General features: G+C 35.0%; 1 protein-coding gene across 1 annotated transcript in view; it reads right to left on the bottom strand.

Moving 5' to 3' along the window:
* Positions 1-1332: 1332 nt before the first annotated feature.
* DIAPH2 (diaphanous related formin 2) overlaps positions 1333-25074 on the bottom strand; it is a 262312-nt gene continuing 238570 nt past the window's right edge. The window contains exon 28 of the mRNA XM_075513467.1: positions 1333-5900. Coding sequence (XP_075369582.1) covers positions 5836-5900 — 65 coding nt within the window. The 3' untranslated portion in view covers positions 1333-5835. The remainder of the gene's footprint in view (positions 5901-25074) is intronic.

Consider the following 25074-nt stretch of genomic DNA (forward strand, 5'->3'; position numbering starts at 1 on the left):
TAATTCTGAGCAAATCAACTGAATGTTTTTATAATTTTACCGCAGCCCAGTAATATTGACTTCCTTAGAAAAATGTAGAACGGCTAATTTTGAGAGGATGACTGGAAGAAATAATAGAGGGGAGGAGTATAGCTCAAATTTACAGAAAGTATCCAAATGTCAGAAAGAAGTCTATCTATGTGGCAGAGCGCCATAATTTGCTATCAGTCTGAAGTTCACATACTTCAGCATGTGAGGAAGCCACAGAAATAATTACCATTGAGAAAGGTATTAAGGTACCTGCTACTTGTTTCAGGACAAATTCTGCCTGCCAATCTCCCAAAGGCAAAAATATCTGAGAGGATGATGGGAATCCCAGACTCCCACACTAGAAAGTCAAGAACATTTACCTAAAAATAAGGAACAAGAATATGGTATATGTAGGAGACCGTTACTACATCTTTCTTAATCATGACAATCATCGCATTTACATTTATAGCTGACACTTAGAAGTTGTTGGTTTTGGGTTTTTTTTTTCATGTTAATCCCATACAAAAATAAACCGCTACTGCTTCACCATGTATCAATAGTGCATTCTAACTACAGTTCATTAAAAATAAAATGGTGCCTTCCATCATCCTTTGGCATTTCTTTTCCACATATAAAAAGTTACTTAAGGAGTGTTGTATCAACATAGCTGATCATATTCATTAGAATTCCATTCAATTACATCTTAGAATTTATTGCAGAAATTCAATGCTACCTCTCTATACTGTTGTGCAGTTCAGTCTGTTACGGTGACATCATGAAGTTGTTTAAGGTGCTATATACAGTTTTGAAGGTAAAAGTCTGTCAATTTTCTATTCCGTTAAGGCCATTTTGTGACCAAGTGAAGTAAATAATTTGGAAAACATCAACAATGGCTGTCTGACTATGTGTCTGTTTTAAAAAGTCTATGCTGGCATCAGCCATTTAAAATAAATATGGACCCATGTAATTTGTTTAGTGATTCCCTTTTCTTGTTATTTTTGTAAAAAAAAAATGGCATCACCATGATTTAATGTTGGGGTTTTTTTATTATATACATGGTTGGATTATTTTGTTTTTAAAAGTCCTCCTCCATTGGAAAAGGCATCTTTTTACCCAAATTCAAGTCAAATATGCTTGATACCTCAGAGGGGAAGGAAAAAAAAAAAAAAAAAAAAAAGAGAGAGATCCATAAAATGTCAGTAAGCTAAAATGGAAAGTAATTTCAGCGTGGTGATTTTATATAACAAAAACAGATTTTGAGGTGATGGTACTCAATAGGTAATAATCATTATAAACAAGTAAACATTGGCGCACCTAGCAAAATCATGGTATGTATATCTTTATTACAGTTTTCAGAATACATGGATTAACAATGGCCAGGCTGTGATTTCATCAAATTCCTATTTTAAACATTACATACAAACACAGAGCTGTTTGAAAAATAGAAATGCATGAGTTTTGTCACCTTTTTTTTTTTTTTTTTTTGGCATCAGGAGTCATATGACTTCCAAAAGGGAAACCAAATGGTGCATGATAGCAAACTGACTAAGCTGTAAGAGATTATTGTTCACATTCTGTGGCATATGTATCACCTCAAACAGTGCTAAAAGAAGCACTACAAGAACAAATCTTTCTCCCTTAACATTCTTCTAATGACATCAGTGGGTGTTGAGCGACAGCTTGCAGGACTGCAGAATTCACAGGCTTACACAACTCCCTTTCTGGTGCACAAAAGCAATATGTGATCTGAAATAAACACACCTGAAGCTGAGGGATTTGGCTTTCTCTGCTTTGATTTTTTTTTTTTTTAATTTATTTACATTTTGTGTGCATGCGTGGATGTGTGTGTAGGTACTGCAGAAGAAGAGATGTAGAGGTTCCTTACAATACTTATTTTAAAATGGATAACTTGCAAATACAGTATGGCACATAAGAGGTGGGCTTTACATTGCTGTATCGCTTAGCATTTGTTATGCCTCTCAGCAATTTGAAGGCAAACATTGAAGTATAACTCAGCCAAGCCTTTGTTTAATGGATAAGAAGCAATTTACATATATAGGTAAGTTTGCTCCCACATAACTATTACCAGCTTTAAATATTTACTAGCTATATCATTCTCAATATAGGAAGTAGTAAATTGACCCGTCAAAGCAGGATTTGCCTGAGGGATGCAAAAGCCAAACATTGCAAAGTTTTCTTAATGAAAGCTATAGGAGGATTTCCAGAGCCAAACCTAAAACTCGGCCAGATTCTCAGAGTTTGCAAACCATTTGTATATTGTGGGATGAATTTAAAGTAGGTCACTGATGAATTGTGGTTTGGATAGAAACCATGAAAACATTATGTTTTTTACAGCATTTGTCTGAGGTAGTACATATACCACACACAAAAAAGCAAAAATATACAGATATTCATAACTATTTGCATATTACAGAAGGGAACTATGGGAATGCTTGCATTTGTATCTGAATTTTCAAGAAAGAACAGATAATTTTAGATAACATTCTTCATATTGACCATGGCTGCCTAAAACCAGAACAAATTATGTAATAGTATTTCTGGGAATACTTCCTGAAGCTGTTTGTCAATGCCCTCTGAGGCACTAATTTTGTTTTGGCTTTAGCATCAGTTCATAATATGATTAACACTTAAACCAAACATCACTTATACGCTTATAGGAAACGATATTTGTTGAATCACAAACAAACATACATGACAAACTGTGTTGCACTTTTTTCTCAGTAAACTGCATAAAACTTGAGCAAAAAATGTCTAGTGTCTTTACATTTCTGATCTGTCCAGCCAGTAGTTAAGCAACAGAGATGTATATTTGTATATGATTGAAACATTTCATTCCCACATCAATTGCAAATTTAGTTCAATTCATTGCGAAGGTAAGATTATCTTCCTCTTAAATAAACGAAGAAATGTAAACAGTGTAACATCATAAAAAAAAAAATCTCTTCAGTACTTGTAACTAGTAAAATGTGAATGCAAACAGATGTGCTGGTATATTGTTAACGTAATGTCTCAGAGGACATATAGTGAAACATAATTAGCAAGAAATTTATGTATGAACCCTCCAGCGATTTTCTTTCTGGGATTACTTTGAATACAAATATAATTTAACTGATATATTTCATTTTTTAAAATTAGAAAATAAGGCAAGTGCATTTCTGAAAAAGGTGCTACTCTTCTACACTTCTAGATAAACATGTGACACCTCTGAAAATTAGATCAATAATAAAAACATTAAAAATATCTGCAATTTAATATAGACTGAAAAACTATCAAAAGACAAAGTGACCAGCATCAATTTCAGAAAATATTTTAGACTTCATAAATACGAGCACCCTATATTTACATAAATTATCTTCTAAACTAGTTTTCCTTTGAAAGACACTTTTGTTCTAACAGATATGTCCATTAAATTATATAAATGTTTCAAATACGAAAAAAATAGTAGTAAAATAGAAGCATCAGATGATGTTATTTTGGATTTGTTTTTTTCTTCCTATGATTTGGTTCTTGAAAATCTGTAGTCAGCTTTCACAGAGCTTTAAAAAAAATATAACCCATGGAAATGAAAAACTCGTGCACTAATAATTACTGCTACAGTATAAAGATTCTGTTGTGAGCTTTCGAGTTTTCACATATAAAGATTATACCAATACTTGTAAATCCCAGCAAAATGCTCATTTTAAAATTTGAATTCTAATACACTGTTGATTGTAGTACAAATTTATATAGACATTATGAACTTAATCCTTTTAAACTGGCTTTGTACATTAAGCACATTTTTATAACTGTAAATTTAATAGTTCCATTTAAAAAAAGTTATGCTTCAATACAAGGTTGATGTTGACCTCACACAAAACAGGATATAATTCTTTGTATCTCTTACTGATAAACAGGGAGACAGAATCCTGTTGCATGCATTTTTTCTTTTTCCTGAAGTACCATACAACCCTTTAGTTTGTTACTAAAACCACAAAAAACCCCAAAGAGTTTATGAAGAGCATTAGTTGACAGCACACACTTCACTAGGCTTCAGTCATATTCCTATGTTTAGAGATATAGCAATGGGCAAAACCCGTTTCCTTTGAAGACAATTTAAAAAAAAAAATTATTTCAATACTAGATTGAAAAGGAGCTGTATCTTTTCTTACAATAATTGGATATTGATCACTGTAGTTTGAAATTGTGAGAATTTATCCCAAACTAGTCAGATAGTCTTAAGAGTATCTTACCAGAGAAGCAAAAAGAATCTACCGTATAAAGATGCTTGGCTCAAGCAGTAGTGCAAAGTTACTCTGCCCCAGTATTGAATGCTCCTCTAGAGCTAGCAGTTTGTGCACAGAAAACAATGTGACACCTTACCTTCCACATATTCTTTATATAACATTAAAAAAAAAGTTCCCCATAACACCAGGCAATAAAAGTATTCATAATAATCCATCAATCAGTGAAAAGCAATAATAATTTGAGAACAAGTGCCATCTACTACATAGTATCCCGTTTTTTTTTTAAATATCATAGCTGAGCAACATATGAGTAGTTCCACTGGAACTCCCACTTAAAATCCTCCATCCCATCCAGATAAGCAATGAACCTTTAGTAAAAAGGATGGTGAAGACTGACCTGAACACCAAACAGACTGTACATTCAACTAGAGTCTGGGGAGAAAAGGGAACTATAGTTTCCCATTGAGTGGCAGAACATACACAGTGTCAGCTACTAAACTGACTGCTCACCTGAGATACTGCAGTGCAAGGGGCCTGTATACAAAGTAGAATGGGAGGAGCTTCCCGAAAAAATCAGACTGCTGCAATCATTGATCACTGCTATATAGTGCTCCAGGTAGAAAATTTGTTCTTAGCTGCTAAACCCTCAGCACTAAAATCCACCGGTAGAGATCCTGCTACATATTTTACCTGAGAAACAGAGGCAAAACTCAGAGGCAGTTTTGAATAACTTCATAATGTAGCTTGTCTCTAAAAACCTACACAAAGGTATTTTTAGCATAATTAAAATAGGACAATCATATTTTCCCCCAAATATCTTTATAAAGAATATATAAGTGCATAATTAGAAAAATCCCTCCTTAGATACAGTTAAAAACACATCCTGCCCTTGATATCATTTAATTTTGGTAAAATCCTATGCTCTGTTTTATTTAAATTTTTTTTAGCAGTGATAAGTAACTATACATCATCATATCACCAAAAGTGTAGATATGTGGTACATCCTACTTGCAGCCAAAATAGCTGAATCCACCAGGCTCTACATTGAGATAATATTTTCAGCAACCTGACTGGGGCTATGTGTTGCTTTTTTATGGTTACAAAAAAGATTCTGATAATGTAGACCAGCTCATCTCTGAATTTATTAACATACAATTTTATTATTTTTTCCTTTCATGTCCAAATCAGAACTGCAAATGGAATCCACAGCTGTATTCTTTCAACAAGTTTGTATTTTCTTACCCATATAAAACATAACCTAGAAATCCCCAACTCTTTTCATTTAAGTTGCCAGCTTTAAAAAAAAGGGGGGGGAGGGGGGGGAAAGAAAGAATGTAAGAAAATAAGATATATATCCTACTGTTTAACACTGTTTACAGATCTTGGTAGTTGGGGTAATAAGATACAGTATGTGGATTATTTAGCAATAGCTTTTAAAATACATAATATTTATACACCTTCTCATTTAATCAATACCAGTATTCCTTTATGATCATTGCCAATTTGTATGATAAACTCTTTTCAAAGTATATCCATTTAATTGTAAATAAAACAATTCACTAATTCTTTGGCATCAGAAGAATCATACAGCTGCAATTGTTCCATTGTGGCGAGAACGAGACCTTTCCAAAGTTACTCGTCTGTTATCTGTAATACAAAGAGAGGAAAAAACAAATCACCATAAGATTTGAAACATGGATAATGCAATGTCAAGAGGTTTTCAAACAGCCCTGAAAATAATTTCAAATTATATGTAAATAAGTAAGTAGGAGACTGGATCAGAGAAGTTTCACACTGCAGCTGCCAGACTGAGTTCAAGAGTTCTGCAATCAGCAATAAATTACTTTCTTGATCAGAGAAGCTGGGTGATAAAAGCATTAGGAGAATCCTGAAACACAGTCCCCTTGGAAACAGCACACAATAACTAAAATTCTGGGTAAAAATCTTATTTTATAAACGATTTATGCACAGCAGCTCTGGAAAAATACATTTAAAGTTTCATGAGAATGTACTGACCAGTGTGGTGGTGAAAAGCCTTCTAGATGCTACAAGTATAAAAGCGCTAACACTGTTCACTATAATTTGGTACAGGGTTAAAAATAGAACAGTTAAATCAGCCACTTCCTAAGCATTTCCTGATTGTGCAATGTGAACAACTTTTAGTATAAAATATTACACAGTAATTATTGCAATGAATAATAAATATGTCTCTATCACAGGAAAACAATCATGAAGTACCAGCCACATTCCTAAATGCCTTTAAAATAAAATTTTAAAGCAATGAATATACACTTGCACACACACAAAAAGGGGCAGAAAATTAACTCCCACTTACTTTTCTGCAGGTTTTGATCATTCTGTTTTAAAATGTGGTCCTGCCACACAATTTTTTTTTTTGTCACTGCTTACTTTTGACCTAGCCTTTTCTGTTCTCTCATGTCGTATTCAGGTTGCTGCTCTTTGTTTGCATCAGTACAGTACCTACATTGCTACAGCATCAGAGTGTCCCAATAGATGGCTGGAATTCCTACATAGTACTGGAATATTATAAAACAACAGTCACTTCAGAAGCAAAACATCTGACAGACAAACTGCAGGCAAGCAGGTTTTCGCAGCTTTTTTTCCAAATGAGCCGATTTAGCTCTATCTGTTTCCACAATGCAGCAGACTATAAAAGCATGCGTTCCTGGTACTGCTGTGGGAGAGTGCTAAACTTGGGCCAAGGTAGATGGTTCAGGCATAAAGCACGAGACGCCAACAGGTCTGATGGGTAGAAATACATTCTTTGAAAAAGCTATTGACTGAATCACTATGTTCCAGAGACCAGGGGAAAGGTTGGAGCAAAGACCAATCTGGGATCTCACCAATGTATATAAATACCTGAAGGGAGGGTACAAAGAGGCTGGAGCCAGGCTCTTTTCAGTGGTGCCCAGTTAGAGGACCAGAGGCAATGGGCACTAACTGAAACACAGGAGGTTATTTCTGAACATGAGGAAACACTTTTGCTGTGAGGGTGACTGAGCACTGGAATAGGCTGCCCACAGAGGTTGTGGAGTCTCCAGCCTTAGAGATATTCAAAAACTGTCTAGGCACTGGTCCTGGGCAACTGGCTCTAGGTGACCCTGCTTGAGCAGAGGGGGTGGACAAGATCACCTCCAGAAGTCCCCTCCAACCTCAACCATTTTGTGATTCTGTTCTAAGCTAACAAAGCCAGAAATGGTCCAAGCACATTAAACAGGGTTCTGGAGAAGACAAAGGAAGTTATCTCTTGTGATCTGTTTCTGGACAAAGAATAGAGGATGCCTGTGCAGACTGCATGGGCTCTGCAAAATCAACCTTCCTTTTCCCTGTTCAATGAAAGTGTCTCCAATGCTATAGGGAATTAACAGCTCCTTTAGCAAGATTATTAGTTCTTTTTATAGTTCTGCCTTGCCTCCTTTTCCTAATGAATCTATCCATGCATAAAGTATTCAAATTACCCTAAGTCAATCTGTTTTGCATGGGAATAAATCTCTACACTGGTTGCAGTGTCACTAAGCACTGGAAATTAAAGCACAAAAATGCTGTCTAAAACCCAAGAAGGAGAGTCACCAACTCAAACGTGCTGCTGTTCCTCTGTAACAGTGAATAGTAAAGAGTCTAGTCCTACTTGCTCTTAGTGGGGAGAAGTGCCCTCACCAGCAGACTATTTCTTGATATAATTTCAAGATTGTCAACTGTACAGGTTAAAAACAGATTAAGAGTGAACTGATTAAGAACTGTTGATTTCTTTATACTTGGGTTTTTTAGATTTTTTCTCTTTTCTGTTTTTTTTCATCATGGTAGAGACAAACATTTTCTGCAAATGGCAGTTCAGATTCTCCTGTAATTGCATAACTGAGCTGGGACTTAAATAAAACACAAACAAAATTGTAAAAACCAGAAGCATTATCATTTCCTTCTTCAGCTGATGACGAAGTATTTTCCCAATTATTCAAAGTAATCTATTTTTTAAATTACTTCCAGTTTTTAAATGGAAGTAATTATATTTTCTAGAGATAGGAATACAAAATCTGAAAGATTCAAGAGACACTGGAAAGAACCACAAAGTTCTTCTAATCAAGGAAATGGGATAGAATGATTCATTTATTACCAGTAAGAAACAATGTCAGCATTTGGAAGAGATTTTTCTTCAAAGCTTAGAGCGCTTTATAGTGAGTCTTATTAAAACAAAGGCATATATATACATATATACAAACACATAAAGAAATGACTCATTTCTTCACTAGATGTAAAATGCGCTTGTATATGTATAAACATATTCGTTAGGTTAAAACAAAGGGTTTCATATTAGGATCCGAAACTGGATTGGGCTGGTATTTCAGTGACTCAAGCAAAAATTTTTAAAAAATCATGATATTTATAACACTTTCAGCATACACATTCAATTCTCTCCAACAGCTGTATTTACTTTTTTTATGTTACAGACCATATCGAATACAACACAAAGCAAGACTGGCTTATAAACACGACTATGGTTATTCCAACATAAAACTACGTATAACATCAACAAATGGTAAAACTATTCACTTGTATTGTGGGGAGGGAAAATAAAAAGCAGTAGCAGTAACCTAAGAGTATTTAAAATTAAGCCAAAAATCACTGCCAAAAGGCTCAGGTATACACTTTAGAAGCATGTAAAAATTACTAGAAAACATGATAATTGTTTCTGTGTGTATCAGTCATGCCTTCTGGGTAACTCATCTACCTCTGTAGATGAAAACTTTGTTTCTTACTTTAATGTCAGAAGTCCATCTCTTTTAAAAGTAGGGCATTTAAAAAGCATTGGCAATGCTCATATTACAGACATTATAATCTGTCTCAGAAATGAACACATGAACTTAAAAGTAGTCTCTCAATCAGCCGAAGGGACCTTTTCTTGTAGCAGGAAAAGGAAGAGCAATGAAGGATTACAATGGAAAACAAAGTATTTTTTTAATATCATAAAATAATCTTCATCTTTAGCTAGCTGGATCAAATTCAAATGAAGTAAATATACAATTAAATACTGAGAAACCAAATCAGTAGTTCCTTTTTAGTATATATAATATTGGAATGTAAACTTGACCATGCAGAGTTTACACCTCCACTGGAAGAAATACATGGACTTTGTTATAATATCAATTACTTGCTCAAATCTTCTTGCACTCCACATAGTACCGAGATGGGAATAAATAATATCTACGACATAAGAGATATTTGTAGAGATGCTTTTGATACATACACATTATTCACCACATCGTATGAATCTACTGATGTAAAAAAAAAATAAGCAAACCCAAAATAAGCTTAGTGTATAAGTAAAATAAATATATGCCATGAAGTCAACAAAAAAAAAAATCTAAGCAGTTATTTTTAGACAATGTATTTTAATTTTAAGGAATTTGACAACTTCACCCTTAAGATGTTCTCCCTTATCCCTGTATGTATAAAGCATTAGAAATTACAATCAATTAAAAGTACATAGGTAGGGGAGAGGAAAATATTTTTGCAAAAACTATACTCTGCAAAATGTATTTTTCCTTTCCCTAATGCTGCTTCATTAGTTCTGTTATTAAAAGAGAAGTCTCAATAGCTGCAACAGATTTATTAACTCAGTAGCTTGTTATCAACATAAAACTCAGTTATATTAGGAGAAAAATAAATGATATTTTGCAGAACTTCAATACTAAGATTAAGTGACTTTTTCATTTTGCTTTCTTCTTATCCACTCTTCCAGGTAGTAGCTTTCTGCTCTCCTAATTATAAACCTTACTTTTTATGAGCAATCAATGCTAGTAATAATAGAGATGCTGTGCAATCGAACGGACTAGTCATGAGACTGATATATCTGATAATAGAAGAAGACAGAGTCTACAAAACCGTACCTCAAAGGTACTCGATTGGAATTTGTCTTATCCTGTAACAACCACAAATAAAGTTGTCTCTTTGACATCCCTTATATTAAAATAATAAATGTATTATAAACTGCTACCTTGGGCTTGGTACCTTAGTTGACTAACTCCCCAGAATTAAATTTCTTTTTCCCCAGTCAAAGCATTAAAAGTGTTTCTTTGTGGCTTAATTACAGCAGTCAATTCAAACACTAGACTGATTTTGAAATCTTATTTCCCTGCAGCCTCTCCTAGAGTGCTCATCAGGAGACTATCTAAGTTCCTCCCAAATGTAAATAAATGCAGCACCCCTAGATTAGCATTAAAAAACTACCATCAACAAACCTCCCAAACCACACAAAAAAACCACAAAACCAACAACCAAACATGACTGGTGCAGATAACTACTTTTTGCCCCTTTTTTAAAACAAAAGGTTGAAACATTAATCTGTATGCAGAAGACAAAGCACCTAAATATTGTAGGAAAATGAGCTAAAAAGAATACTGGGGTTTTCAGGTATGAGTACTACCAGAACTATTTTGCCTTCTTCAAAGACAGTGGTCACTGGACCCTTATACCTCAAGAACACGTATTTTAAAGAATGTCTCAGTTAATAAATGCTACGTCAATCACATTAATAAGAGCTTAAAATAGTGCCAAAATGTTGAATCTGGAAGAGAGGTAGTGTACAGCACTGGGTGCTCAGCTAGCAACTGTTGTGCTGGAGCACATGCTGGAGGGCATGAGCCTCAGTAAGGAGAACTCTGAAATGCTAATTTATTTAAAAAGCTCACACCATTAATTTGCACAATGACTACATCTTTTTTCTTTTTTTCTTATTTTTTGCCCCTGTTTTTTCCCTCCTGACTAACCACCCCAAGGTGAAAGATTTAACCTTCCCATAGCTGGCAATAATAAAAGATGTTTAATGCTCAGAGAAAGAAGGTGCCAGCTTGAGTTGACTTGAAAATGACCATATGAAGAAGGCAGAACACTCAGCAATGAATAAAATATTTAAAATTTCATCTTTTTGAAATAATTTTGACTATGAAAAAGATGCAGAAATGCATGTTGTAAGGGAATTTGTATGGCCTATGCCTTTGGGAATCAGTGAAAGCATTTACATCAAATAATTATTTATTCATTCATGTAAAATTTTGTTGAACGGGAAATCCTACTGAAACACATCTTGGTTTCATGAGCAACCCAAGAGAAAATACTCATACAGTCCCAGGTACTTTAGCAAGCACCACAAACATATATAACATGGAAAACAATCAGAAGAGCAAGATAATTTCCTGTAAGTACAGAATGATTACACAACAAATGAGTAAGCTGGTCATTTAAGAATGTTTTACATGGATAAACTGTCACAACAGATGATAATTCCAAGGAGCAAACACTGCATCTGTGATATTGATGACATTGGCATTTCGTCTTTAGAAAAGGGTGGCAATCCGAATTGCACTTTACAAGTGTCACTTCTTTTCTGACAGAGGTAATTAAATATTTTCTATATAGTGTCATTGATTAAAACTGGGACAAGTTAGAATGAATTTAAATCATTTTAGGCTGGCTAGCCTCTAGTTTTCTCCTTGAACCATCTACGCATAGGGAAAACTGAAGTCACGTTACAATGTCATTTGATGTAACAGCATATTATCAATTGCTTTAAGGAGCAACCCATGACAAGAATTAACTTTATTATTTTTTCTTTATTGACTGCATGCATCTTCATCAGCTTCGCTTACCAACAATGAAAGGTAAATCTTTTTGGAAACCGGAATTGACAGAATGTAAGACAGAAGCAGAATTGATATATTGTAAGACAGCAGGGAAGCCCATCAATCTCCAGCACCTCTTTAACAGCTACAGCTGAACACTGTTCTCTATATTCTGTTCTCTCTGGCCTGTACCTATGACATTATTAGAGAATACCAGCTGAGAAATAAGCTAGTCAAGGAAATTAAGAGCTTCAAAACTGTTGTCGGTGTCTAGAACAAAACCCTTCTGAGAAACAGCACCTTGAGAGAAAATGGCTCTCCTAACCTCAATTCTGTTAAGATTCAGTCCATCTCTGTGAGATTTGATTTCAAATTGATCTTTCAAAATGTGTGGCCTATATAAAAAAAATAGCAATGGGGTAAAACTCAGTTATGGGAGAAATGCAGCCAAAATAACACCTCAGAAAGAGCTCTCTGAAATAGACAGCACTTTCCAAAAGATCTTTGTTGCAAATAGATGAAACAAGCAAATAAAACAGTTTTCTAACTGGGTTAAGGGAAACTGTACAGTTAATATGTTTTCTTTTAATCTTTTAATATTTTAGACATTCTTATTTCAACCTCAACAGGCACCCTACACATGCCTGGCAAAATCTGAACTAGACCCTTTATAACCATCACACTGGGTCATTTTACATGCATTCAGATTTGATATTTTTGTAACCAACAATGAGAAAAGATCAAGTGATGCAACAATCCTATTCTCAGCTTTTTTTTTCTTAAACAGAATCTCAAATTCTTGACAATCAAACTTAAATGACAGCTAAAATGGTTATTTTAGCATCAATTTCAATGAAAACATTGAGATTTCAAGCAAACCCTGCAGCTGTGAGGTCAAATTCTATAAAGCCTGTTTTATTTTGGTTTAGGTCCAACCCCAGACTTTCATGTGAAAGCTGAGTGATAAACTGAACATATACACAGTATATGTTGTTGTGATGGAGAAAAAGAAACTTACCCTTAGGCCAGGAAATAGCAGGGGTGTTGGTTTTTGTTTTGTCTTGTTTTTAAATGTTAATTATAAAGGTATCATTTGTTGATCTTATAATAATTTAAAAACTATGTTCTTGACCTGGTTAGTGGGATGTTTACCAATATGTTGATAGGTAAGAAAAGGTGTTGAAGAGTAAGAAAAGGTGTTAGAAGAAATAAAGAGGAAGAAAAGGGGTCTGTGTAGCTATTAAGAATATTATAAGATAGGAAAAAAAAGCATTAAGAAGAACTGTAACAGACTTAAAAGGACGTCTCTCAAGACTGAATGGTTCCTCCTTAGAAAAAAGCAGACACACACAGCTCTTGAGTTTTCTGCAAAAGTCAGGAGTGCCAAAATTATCATCATAACATAGTAAGCCTTAAGGTAAGATAGATTTGTATGTAGATATGTATGCGGTTTTAAAATATTTGCTTCAAAAGTGTTAGTCATTTAGGTAACACACAGTATCTTCATTTTAAGAAGGTTCCCAGACCAGCCTATGTGCACAATTTCTCATTGAGATCATATGTGGATGCTTGGATTCTTTTTAACTTGCTAAATAAAAGTTATTAATATCCAGAAGCACTGTAGTACAGAGCCAGGTCTAAAATATGGAGAGCTAAAGGATTTAAGTCCTGACACAAAGGGGTTTCACTCAGATTAAAAGGGAACAAAGACACATCTAATCTTACTGCTGCCACTCAGACCTAGCTTGCAGGGCACCGTTAATTGTAGCCATTGAGTTGTATGAAAATGCAGAACATCAGTAGAAAAACCATTTATTTATGTTCTATGTGTTATACATAAAACTGCTTTAAAAATGAATCATGTGAGAAGTTTTAATGTTAAACGGCATGTGTGATGACATTTACCAGCTCAGCGCAATCCAGCTGTGACCACAGTCAATACAGTATAGGAACACAATAAAAGTAACACTTTTGCAATGAAAATCTAGGATGTTGACCATCTGTATCACAATTCCATTAAGCAAATAAATACTTATCCTATTTAGAGCTGAAGAAAATCTAATAAAGTATTTATAGAATAAAAATGGATTAGTAAACCCTATTTTCAAGTAATCTGTTTAAAATGAATTTTACTATTGCTTACTCCAGGCCTTAAAGATATATATATATATATATATAGATATATATATATATATATAATTGTCCCAATAAGCTAAGATTCCTCAAACCTTTAAATTATCTATTTAATATTTTAATTTGACTTTGCTTTCTTTGTTAACAGTACCACTTGGGATATGCACGGAAAGCTGTTCCACAAGAGTTGCAATGGAAAAGCCTTAGTTTGAGACAACACATGCCTGCCTCAGGGGTTACAAGACAAATCAATCTATTTTTCTCCTTTCCTCCAAGGGTAATTGGCCTTTAAAATTACAGAGGGCCTTCATGTCAGTACAATGCAGGCACATATACAGCCATTTTTCCATTTCTTTTTCAGTTTGAATTCTCAGCTGAGAACTAAATTTATAAAGGTGGGAAAATAAAAAGAAGATGAAGAAGAACGATTGCATCAGTTCAAATCCTCTCCAGTAACAAGAGGCACTGTGACCAGCATTTGAGTCTGGAATTTACTGAAACCTATGAATAGCTGTCATTTTCCTAGTCAGTATTTTTTTATTCTTGTTTGTGATAAAATTTACTTGAATTTTTGTGACAGCCTGTACCACTGGCATTCATGGAGATTTGTCACAGAATTTAGTTAAACTGAGAAGTTATAATTATTGCTTCATTTCTCATACAGTCTCACAAAATAATGCTGATTTTTACCTCATCCTTATGAAATTGTCTTTTTCAAGCAGCAATCATGGCTGTGAGTATCCCAACAATCCTTATGCTGTGCTACACACACAATCATGTATAAACTCAGAGTTTCAGACTTTGAATACTGTTAAATTGTATACAGTACATTTTAACTTGGCTAATAAATTGTTTCAAAGCAGTAAAACTCAGATGATAGTCTTCATATTTTTCTGATTGCTATTAAATGTGATTTGTAATACATTACTCATATCGTACCTCTAGTAAGAAATTCTCATGCGAAAATATTTTCCAGTGCACAAAGATGAGTAATCAACTAAACTACAACTGATACACAAAAACAACGACAACAAAGTTGAAAAAAGTCAAAACGACTTAGTCTTTTAAAAACAGTACTAAAATTCCCTTGAAACAGAGTATTGAAAATGTACCACTAAACCTTTAATGTGAACTTGCTCACTGGGAGTGTGTATACAGGTGTAAAGCAATTATTAGATTTGATATCTGAATGAACTCAGGTTCCCATTAGTGCTTGAATGCTTCAATGGCCCTACTATTTTCCTTCCAATGCTCCCAGACCTGATCAACTTAATTATTCTGACTAGTGAAACATTTAGGACATGAATGTATGATTTGTTTTAAACCAAATGAGACAACTGAAAGTACTTCATAAAATAACACAAAAAAAGAACAAGATGTGTCAAATCCTGGAAGAAGGTCAGGTCTAAGTAACAGTAACAAAGAAACAGAAAAAGAGATCCACTGCAATAAAATTACATTTATTCAGAGGTTTTCCCTTGAACTTCTAATTTGTAACCTTTATTGCATCTCATGTACAGTGCAAAAGGTATATCTTATGAATCAGAAGGGCGAAACAAATTCCAGAGAGTAAATAAACTAGGTCTGCTTCAGTAAGGAAAAAAAATAAACCTCAAAACACAGAGAATGTGTCTCTCCTTTCATGGCTACACACACACTTTTAGCAGTTGTCCAAAAGTAAAATTAGATCCTCTAAGAAAAACCACTTCATGTCAGAGAAGACAGATTTGCTGATGAAAAAGATGTGTTTCCCTATTTTAATTGTACCTACTAATTTACTGATAAGAAAGTGTGTGACATTGCAAAAATATGTATTCACATTTTGAACAGGTTTGGTCCGATGGTAATAAACCATACTCTCAATAAATAATGTAATTTAAAATGGCTTCCAAAATGTCCTATTCCCAGCTCCCCTATTAACACTACTGCTCTTACAATTTGTATTTGCTTTGAAAGTAAGTTGACTGCAAGGTTATGAACAGGACAAAGAAATAAAGACAGTAATAGGTTCTGAACTTCAAGTATACAAACAGCCATAAAGTTAGCATCTTCTCATCTGAACGCATTTGTCCTTAAAAAGAATCAAACTGACATCAAAGTGGTTCCCTTACCCCTTGCCTCCTTTCACTAATGATATGTAATGGCTGCTGAGCCTGCAATAAACGTGTTTATGTCCAGCCAGATTGCCATCATTTTACAATCTAATCTGATACTTTTAAGAAAGAAGAAAGTCGCAAGAGACCAGCACCAGCTTGTGCTGAAGGCATTTCTTGACATCAGCCTTCACTTCGCACTTCAAATGGAAGTATTCGATTTGACAAAACATACAGAAAGTCAAGAAAGAAGGCTCTTCACTTCTTCTCTGAAACTGCCTGATAGAAGTCAATACCAATTCCTTTACAAAGTTACAATCAAAACCTGCCAGATGAAAGTCAAAGGGGAAGCTTTCTAGCTATTCCTTACAATATTTTATTAAAGAGTGGCGTAAGAATGTGTTTGCCTCAGTAGGATCACCCCCACCTCCACTTCTCATTTTTATCGGTTAGCAGTTTAAATACTGGAAGTCACATCTCCCATGCATAGATGCTTTATTCTTTGCATAGAACATGAAAGTCATGAACTCAAAGACAGGGAAAAAAGAGAAAGCTCTCTTTCCTGTAAAGGAATTTCTTTCAAAACAGGAGTTGGATAACACTCCTGAAAAGCAAGTATTTCCTGCTGTTTCACGTAAACTGGCTACCATAGTTTTTTCTCCATACCCAGACAATTGACAGCCCTTGTCAAAGGCAAACAATTTTCCTTGTAGCCTACAAAAGTCTGTCTCCTGTATTTTTTATGCATCAGAAACAAATTCTCGTTATATATATATTAAAAAAATAACCCTGCAATAACTTGTAGTCTACATGTAAAATGAAATATTTTAAATAATACAATAAAGGCAGACTGTCCATAATTATTTTGTGATTAAATAAAATATCAGCATTTTTTATTCATGGCTAGGTTAACATTTACAATTCAGCATTTTGCAATATTTAAATGGAATTGAATATGCTATGAGAAAACTTAAAATTACATCACTCCTGTATGACTGGCTGGCACAGGCTGTAGTCTTCTGTGCCCATCTGCACCTTCATCGTATACCATTAAAGAAAAGCTCCTGTCTGAGCCTGGCAAGATGGTCTCATCACTACCTGTTACTTCTCTACACACCTCAACTGAGAATAACTAGATGCTGCACGTGACTTTTACTATAAATCATTTGCAGCGAAGGCATATGCAGGTTATGTGAAAGTGAAACTGTCGCTTATTAAAAGAATGCATACAAGAAAGTAATTTAGACTACACATGACAGACTCTGAGGTAAAATAAAACAACTTTTAGGAATTTAGGAGTTGAATTTCTTTCTGGGCTGAGCACAGACAACTCCTTTATGATTCAACATGAGACCTTGGTGCTCACATAAGGTAGAATTTGACCCTTTATGTTCGTATAAAGAAAAAAAGTATAGAAGCAGTTAATGCTGTCAGAGGGCAACAAGTTTTCATTAAAGAGCTCAAAATAGTTTCTATTTATTAATACTTCTATCTCAGGAGTGTCATTTTTTAAGGCTTCCTGTGCTATTTCAGTAACAACTCAGATTAATGGAACCCAAAAATTAACACCCGATCACTCCATAAACTTGATCTATTTTGCTTGCAAAATCTGCCAATGTATCCCTTCCCCATCAATATAGCTCCTTCTGACATAATAGCAAGGACCTCAAAGGAAGAAGGGCAGCGGTAGTGTGCGATTACGGCACATGCATCTGTTACTCAGATGGTTCCTAAGAACCTGCGAGTATTTTAGGACTGCCTTAACAGCCCTTTTGCAAAGACTAAGGGGACAGCGATGTTTAGGTGTACTATTGTCTGCTTTTTAAAAAAAGCTTTAAAAACTCTAGGGCTTTTTAAGACCATACACCAAAACGTTACTTCCAAATGAGTCTGACTACTAAATGAATCCCTATTTAGAAAAAAAATGCAATCATATAAATATGGACACAACTGTTCCAGAAGCAAAATACCTATATACACGATAACTTCTTTCTGAGGTCAAGCTTTTCTGCCTTTCCCAGATGCATAACTACAAACCCTTCCTTTACTAACCAATGAGCTGTGACAGTGCTGATAGCCTGCATTATGCATTATGAAGAGGACCCTAAAAAAATGTTATCATCTGTATTAAAAGCAAGACCAGGTCTGGCTTGATGGACACTAAAGAACACATCCTATTAGTAACAAGAATATGTAGCAAGCTCTCAATGCAAGTTCCAAAAATTTTAAATACAAATTTCTCTTTATTTTAAAAGAAAAACAAACAATGTAGAGCTAAAAAGAAGTTAAGCTCTTCTAACTGACTGAGATTTCTTCATCCCACTATTTCTACCAGAAATGCTCTTGAGGTCACCAATTAACAGACAATACCTTATTACAACCCACAAGTGTTGCACTCTCTGGACAAACATCAAAAGTGGAAAACTAATTGACATCTTTCAACCTCTCAATACCAGAGCTATAAACTTTTATGAAATTACTTAGCACTTACAAAAGGAGCTCCAGAGCAAGCAATGCCAATGTTAACGTTGATTGTCATTCGTTTTGTCAGGTAGTGATACAATCTTAATATTGCTTACACATTTTTTTAAATATTCTGTTAAATGTTTGTATGTTGACTTTTAAGCACTTTTAGTTGAAATTAACTTACACTACAATTCAAAGCTAGGTAACAGATGAATGAGTTAAACGAGAAGAATTTTTCCATGAGTTTTTTAACCATTATATCGATTAAAAAATAACTATATCCAAATGCTGATGCCAACATTCATAATATGAATAAAAAATTTTTTACATATATGAATGTTAAAAAAGCAAAATGATAGTAATGTGCTGACTACACCAGAAAATTAGTCCTTCCTTCATAACTTCAGGAATGACCACCTTCTTTTAAAAAACATACTCATTCAAAAAGTTTGTGGCAATAGTCTGTAGTCTTTTCTCCTGGAGATCTTACATAAATATAAACAGGTTCCTCTCTACCCCTTTTGGTGTTAAATGAGTTTAACACCATGAGATAATAGAGGACTGCTGTTTATGGACACCTACCTGTTTGCTGACTTCTGCCATGCAGTTTGACTTCTCTGCAGCTTTACTGGCCCTCTTGCTTACTGGAGAACTCTAGCTATACTGTGTTGGAAAAATACACTTCTCCAGCTCCACTGAGCAGTGAGAACGGCTGTTCTATGCTTTTAAGTCTCACTTGGTTACCGCATTGTTTCCGAAGTTAAACTACTTCATATCAATTGCTCACAATCCTCCTGTGTTCTCTGACCTCTTTGTCAGTTATTAATTTCCTTAATACATTATCTATCAGTTATTCTTCCCTGACATACTAAACTTACGCTATGTTAGAATTCTCTTTAAGATAACACTGATACCATACTCCAGCTTCTGCACTGATAATTGAAAATGAGCTGCATATATAACTATGAACAGGGGAACTGAGAACTACTGAGCAGATCTATTCAGAGCAGGAATAGAAAATCATCTGTACTTTCTCAACTTTTACACAAGCCAGATAACACAAATTCTAGGTAACAAAGACAACCATAAGGAATCCTGTATTTCACCTTTTTGTTTAGCTGATAAAAAACTCACTAGATGCTTTTGTCATTTATTTATGCTTCTATCAGCAAGAATCTGAAGCACAACATACAACAAAGGACTGGTTAAGTATGTTTCCCCCACCTGATTACATTACAGGAGAACTTGATTTCCCATGACTGTACTTTCTTGGTTCCAGCAGCTATGAAGACAGAAAGGAAAAAAAAAAAACCCAAAAACCAAAAGCAAAACTCAAATGCTTTCCCTTACTTCATTAGTAGGAATGACAAGGTAAGCCTCAGTTCTCTTACTGTTTGCTTCAAGCTCCTCTCCCATTCTCAGCCTTTTTCGTCACAGAACATAAAACATAACTATTACACAGACTCTTCAAATCTTTTTGAGGTCCTCCATCAACTTCCTCTCCACACTGAACCCACTCTGCCCATACACCTGGTTTTGCTTTAATTTGTAGGCGAATCAGCTTCATTTTCCCTCTCAGCATTTTCAGAACATGGCTACATAGCCTTTCTTCCAAAAATTTTGATTGGTATCCACACCATTAGGTAAGCATCCCGCAATTCCCATGCTGCTCTATCTTGAAAAAAAGAAAAAAAGGAGAGAGTCACTCAGTCTTTTAATCTATCCTGATGCAGTGGGACTAAAACAGCCCACTTATTCAGCTCATCCAATGCGTGTGAACGTAAAGCTTGAAGAAATATATTCATATTCACTTGGGATTGATGGGAAGCAGTAATGAAACCTTATACAAAGATGCTCAGGAAGATTTTGGAATTTACATTCTGCTCTTAACCCTTCTCCAGACTGAAGTGACAGAAGGGAAGGATAGGGCAAGAGTAGGTTGGCTGTGCATAGGGTAGCAGAAGAGGCTCAGGACAGGTCACTGTTGAAAGTGCAGAAAAATGAGCAAGTCATTCAGGGACAAATGTTGGCCTTAAGCATCTTCTGAACGCAGAGGACTTGATTAGCTAATAAGGATGAGGGTTATCGGGTAATCTTTTTCACTGTCACATGGAAGAGACTTTAGAATCCCACGTCTCCTCTTAGATGCCTTCTAGCCTTGAAAATAATGTTTTGTGCCACAAAATAAACATTATTTTTCTTTCCAACTTTTTTCCCCTTTTAGAAATCTAGTTTACTGTACCATTCCAAAACTAGTTTTACCATACAAACAAGGAAATCATGAATTTAGGTGGAAGAAAAGAAAGTCAGGAGCCTCTGCTCCGTCTGGGGTGGGAGAGAGTAGGAACTTACACAGATTTTGCTGCCAGATAAAATGATTAGGAAAATACACCCTTAATGCCACTAAAATAACATTAATCCATCAGATATTTTTTGCCCAAAGCTGGCAATGTCCTTTAGAATTATGTTTTGCTGTACGTAAACAGTTTTAACTACAAGCTCCTTCAATTTCATCTGAGGGAATATTTTTTTCATGCTTGAACTAGTTTCATCTTTACAAATAACAAAGTCACTGTGTTAACAGTTTACACCTATTTGTGATTCTCTAGGCACTGTGGCCTTTTAACTATCACCCACCTCTTCCTTCTATTTTCTTATAACACCTAGAGCCAAGGAATTCTGCTTGTTTTTAAAGCCAAACAATGAAAATCATGACCAGCTTGTCCATTGTCCACCAGGAGCAGAGTGAATCAGATTTCAGAACACACAATGCAAAGTCTGTTTTGTTGAATTAAACTTTTGATCAAAAGACATGTTACCTTTTTTGTTTATATTGTCTTTAACTAGATGTTCTAGACAGTATTTTCTACGAAACAGGACTGAGACTTTGCTGAACATTGATTCTTGCGGATGTCCAAGCACTTCTCTTGCACTAGACACTCAAGGAAACAATGATGTAAACTTAAAGACATTTCTGAGGCTCTTAAACTACTTCATCAGCTGTTTATGATGAATGAAAAAATCAGTTGGCAAACTTCTCCAATTTTCCAATGCAATATTTCAATAGAAAATAGCAAGAAAGACAATAGTAAATAAAAGAAAGCCTGCATTTCAGCTTAACAATCTGACTTGCAAGTTAGCTACGCTTTGGATAGAGTAAGCCATCTCTACAGACTTTTTTTGGTGAGGATAGGAACTTTAAAAAAAAAAATCTTTTTCTACAGACTTTTTTTTGTGAGAATGGGAACTTTTTAATTTTTTTTGTTTTTTAATTCCATGAAATTTACATCTGTGATTTTGGAATATCCTACTCAGCAGTAATGGAAAAGGAAACTGTAAATGAAAAATTTTCAAAAGCTTTAATACAAAATCTGTTACAGAGATTCTTTTTTCATAAAGTATGCAAATCCTGCCTCTTATAGTCCAAGCGTTCTACTGACTGCAGTTTAAGGCAAATAATTATTTCATAAAACAGCATGCTTGCAAAGGGCTGAAAATGGTATCTATAATACAGAAGGGAAAAAAAACAAGGACGAGAAATACTCTAAAGTATGCAAAGTATTTTCATATCCCCTTTTTAAATTTTTTACAAGAATGTATTTAAATACTCTTTGAATGACACAGATATATGAACAGTAAGAAAGAGTCCAAGTGCTAACTGCAATTTGATTTATTGTGTTTGTTTTGAGTTATAGTTCAAAAACAAGCCTTATGTACTTCAAGTCCAGCACAGCGTGAGACAGCGATAATGTCTGGAAAGTCCGGTGGGAAGGATTAGTAAATGTCACAATACCTTCAGGGCACAGTAGATCCTTAAAATAGGTAATGATTCAAGAGTTTAAACAGGAAAAGTACAGCAGGGTGCCTTGAAAAAAAATCTGCATCAGGCTGAAAGGTCTAATAACTTCAGCTTAATGATGAGCAAACTAAAAGGTCACTCTGCATTGTGATCAGTGTATGTTCAGTTACAGCTGTTTGATGTGACTGATGCAATCATTTAGCAGTCCAACAAAAGAACTACTGAAACAGTTCAAGACACACAGTGCCTCTTAAAAAAAGATCATCCCCTTTTCTTCTACGTTATCACATACATCTGATGACAAGACTGTTCACAGAAGGGACTTTCTGAACATTAAATAAAAATGCCTTTAAAATAAGTTTATGTGTTTATGTATATGTACATTTTATCACTTAAAGAAACACTAGATTATGTCTTTTAACATGCAAAGTCTCACTGGAAAAAATGGTACAGTACTTAATCTAAATAACGGATATCCAAGGACTTCTGATTTTTATTTACAACATCGGTAATGACTACCTGTATAATGTCTGGAAATTCATAAGCTTTATAATAATCCAGTAAAAATGGTTATCATCTATATTACTGTTCACCTGTGGTCCTTTGAATATTGTTTACCATATGAAAACAATTATGATTTTGCAGTTTAAAGACAGTACGAGCAAATCACTTTCAAACTACTTGTAAATTTTCATTTTTCTTTAAAAATGCTCTCATAGTAGGGCATTTAAAAAATTCTTTGCCATCTGAAATTGAATAAAAAAAATACAGCTCTAAAAATGTTCTCAAAAAGTCCTAAACATAATAATAATATAAAGTTCTGATAAACTGACTAAATGAAGAATCAAAACCTTTTCCTTTAAAAAATGCTGAAATGGAATATTGAACAACTTTCAACACTTCTCCCAAAACATTTATGAAACTGAGAAGTCAACTTTAGGTTTAGGGCAACTACAGGTTTCTGTAAACAATATGGTTCCAGCAAATTCTAACTTTTCTGAAAATACTTCATTACACAAAATATCAATTTTTCCTCCTGAGGAAGATTTTTAAGCACTGACATAATTTTCATTATTTCTTGGATGCTCCCCATCTAGGGTCATCGCTGTCAGCTTTGCAGACAAGACAGCTGATATAATGGGAGTATTTTGTGCAACAGCTGCTGAGAATATTAGTTTCATTCTCATTTGCCTTCACTAGATCTCTCAACTTTAATGAAGGGGTTAACAGCATACTGCAATATTTTATTATGAAATATCTGTATACATTTACAGATGTCATGGTTTAACCCCAGCTGGCAACTGAGCCCCACCCAGCCGCTCGCTCACTCCCCCACAGTGGGATGGGGGAGAGAATCGGAAGGGTAAAAGTGAGAAAACTCATGGGTTGAGATAAAGACAGTTTAATAGGGAAAGCAAAAGCCATGCACGCAAGAAAAGCAAAACAAGGAATTCATCCAGTCCTTCCCATGGGTAGGCAGGTGTTCAGCCATCTCCAGGAAAGCAGGGCTCCATCACATATAACCGTTGCTTGGGAAGACAAACGCCATAATGCTGAATGTTCCCCCCTTCCTTCCTCTTCCCCAGCTTTATTTGCTGAGCATGATGCCATGTGGTCTGGAATAGCCCTTGGGTCAGTCGGGGTCAGCTGTCCCAGCCGTGTCCCCTCCCAGCTCCTGGTGCCCCCCAGCCCACTCGCTGGTGGGGTGGGGTGAGAGGCAGAAAAGGCCTTGACTGTGTGTCAGCACTGCTCAGCAGCAACGAAAACACCCCTCGGTGATCAGCACCGTTTCCAGCACAAACCCAAAACATAGCCCCATACTAGCTGCTATGAAGAAAATTAACTCTATCCAAGCCAAAACCAGCATAACAGATTATTTTGACTTTGTACACTTCAGAGTTTCTTGTCAGTTTCTTCTGAGTTTGCTTGTAATCAAATTATTTTTTCAAATTATTTTATTTCTATTATTTTATTTCTGCTTCACAAGAGGAAGTACAAAAGGTTAAATCTGCTGCTAAATGTCCATCTCTTTAGAGAGTAATAAGGAGATGTGATACAAAGTTTCAGAATCTTTGCAAAAATCAAAACAAAGCAACAGTAACCATGAGGGGTTCACAATTTTTTTTTGTGAATGAGGATACTTAACAGGATTTTAATCTGCAGTTTGCCAAGGGATAACTGATAAGACTCCTAATAGAGATAAGCCTCAGAAAGACCTGTTTTGCATATTAAATTGTGTCACCAAAATCCAGCAGGTTTCTAAAAATAAACAAAATAATAAAAAAAGGGAGTATCCTCATATCACTTTATCATTGAGAAATATAATTTACATCCCACCAAGCCCATTTCCTCACAATATTACATATTGAAGTGTCTAACAAATACATAGCACTCATACTTCCATACATAAAACATTAGTGAACTTAGTAGTTAACTTGTAGAGCAGTAAAATCTACATCTAGAATCTAATTTCACCTAAGGTGTTTAACAACACGATCCAGCCACTCCAGAAAAGAAAGGTGAATATATGGAAGAGAGATGAATGGAAGAGAGATGAATGGGAAATTGAGTTCTGTACTATATTGAAGGCTGGTAAGAGCATAAAATAACAGCAGTGGGAAAATATATGGGACTGTATTGCTAACAGTCTGAGCAAACAGAGATGCTGGCTGCAACATGAGGAGAGGAGAGAA

Source organism: Mycteria americana, chromosome 10, assembly GCF_035582795.1.
Source record: "Mycteria americana isolate JAX WOST 10 ecotype Jacksonville Zoo and Gardens chromosome 10, USCA_MyAme_1.0, whole genome shotgun sequence".
In the NCBI taxonomy this organism is placed as follows: Eukaryota; Metazoa; Chordata; class Aves; order Ciconiiformes; family Ciconiidae; genus Mycteria; species Mycteria americana.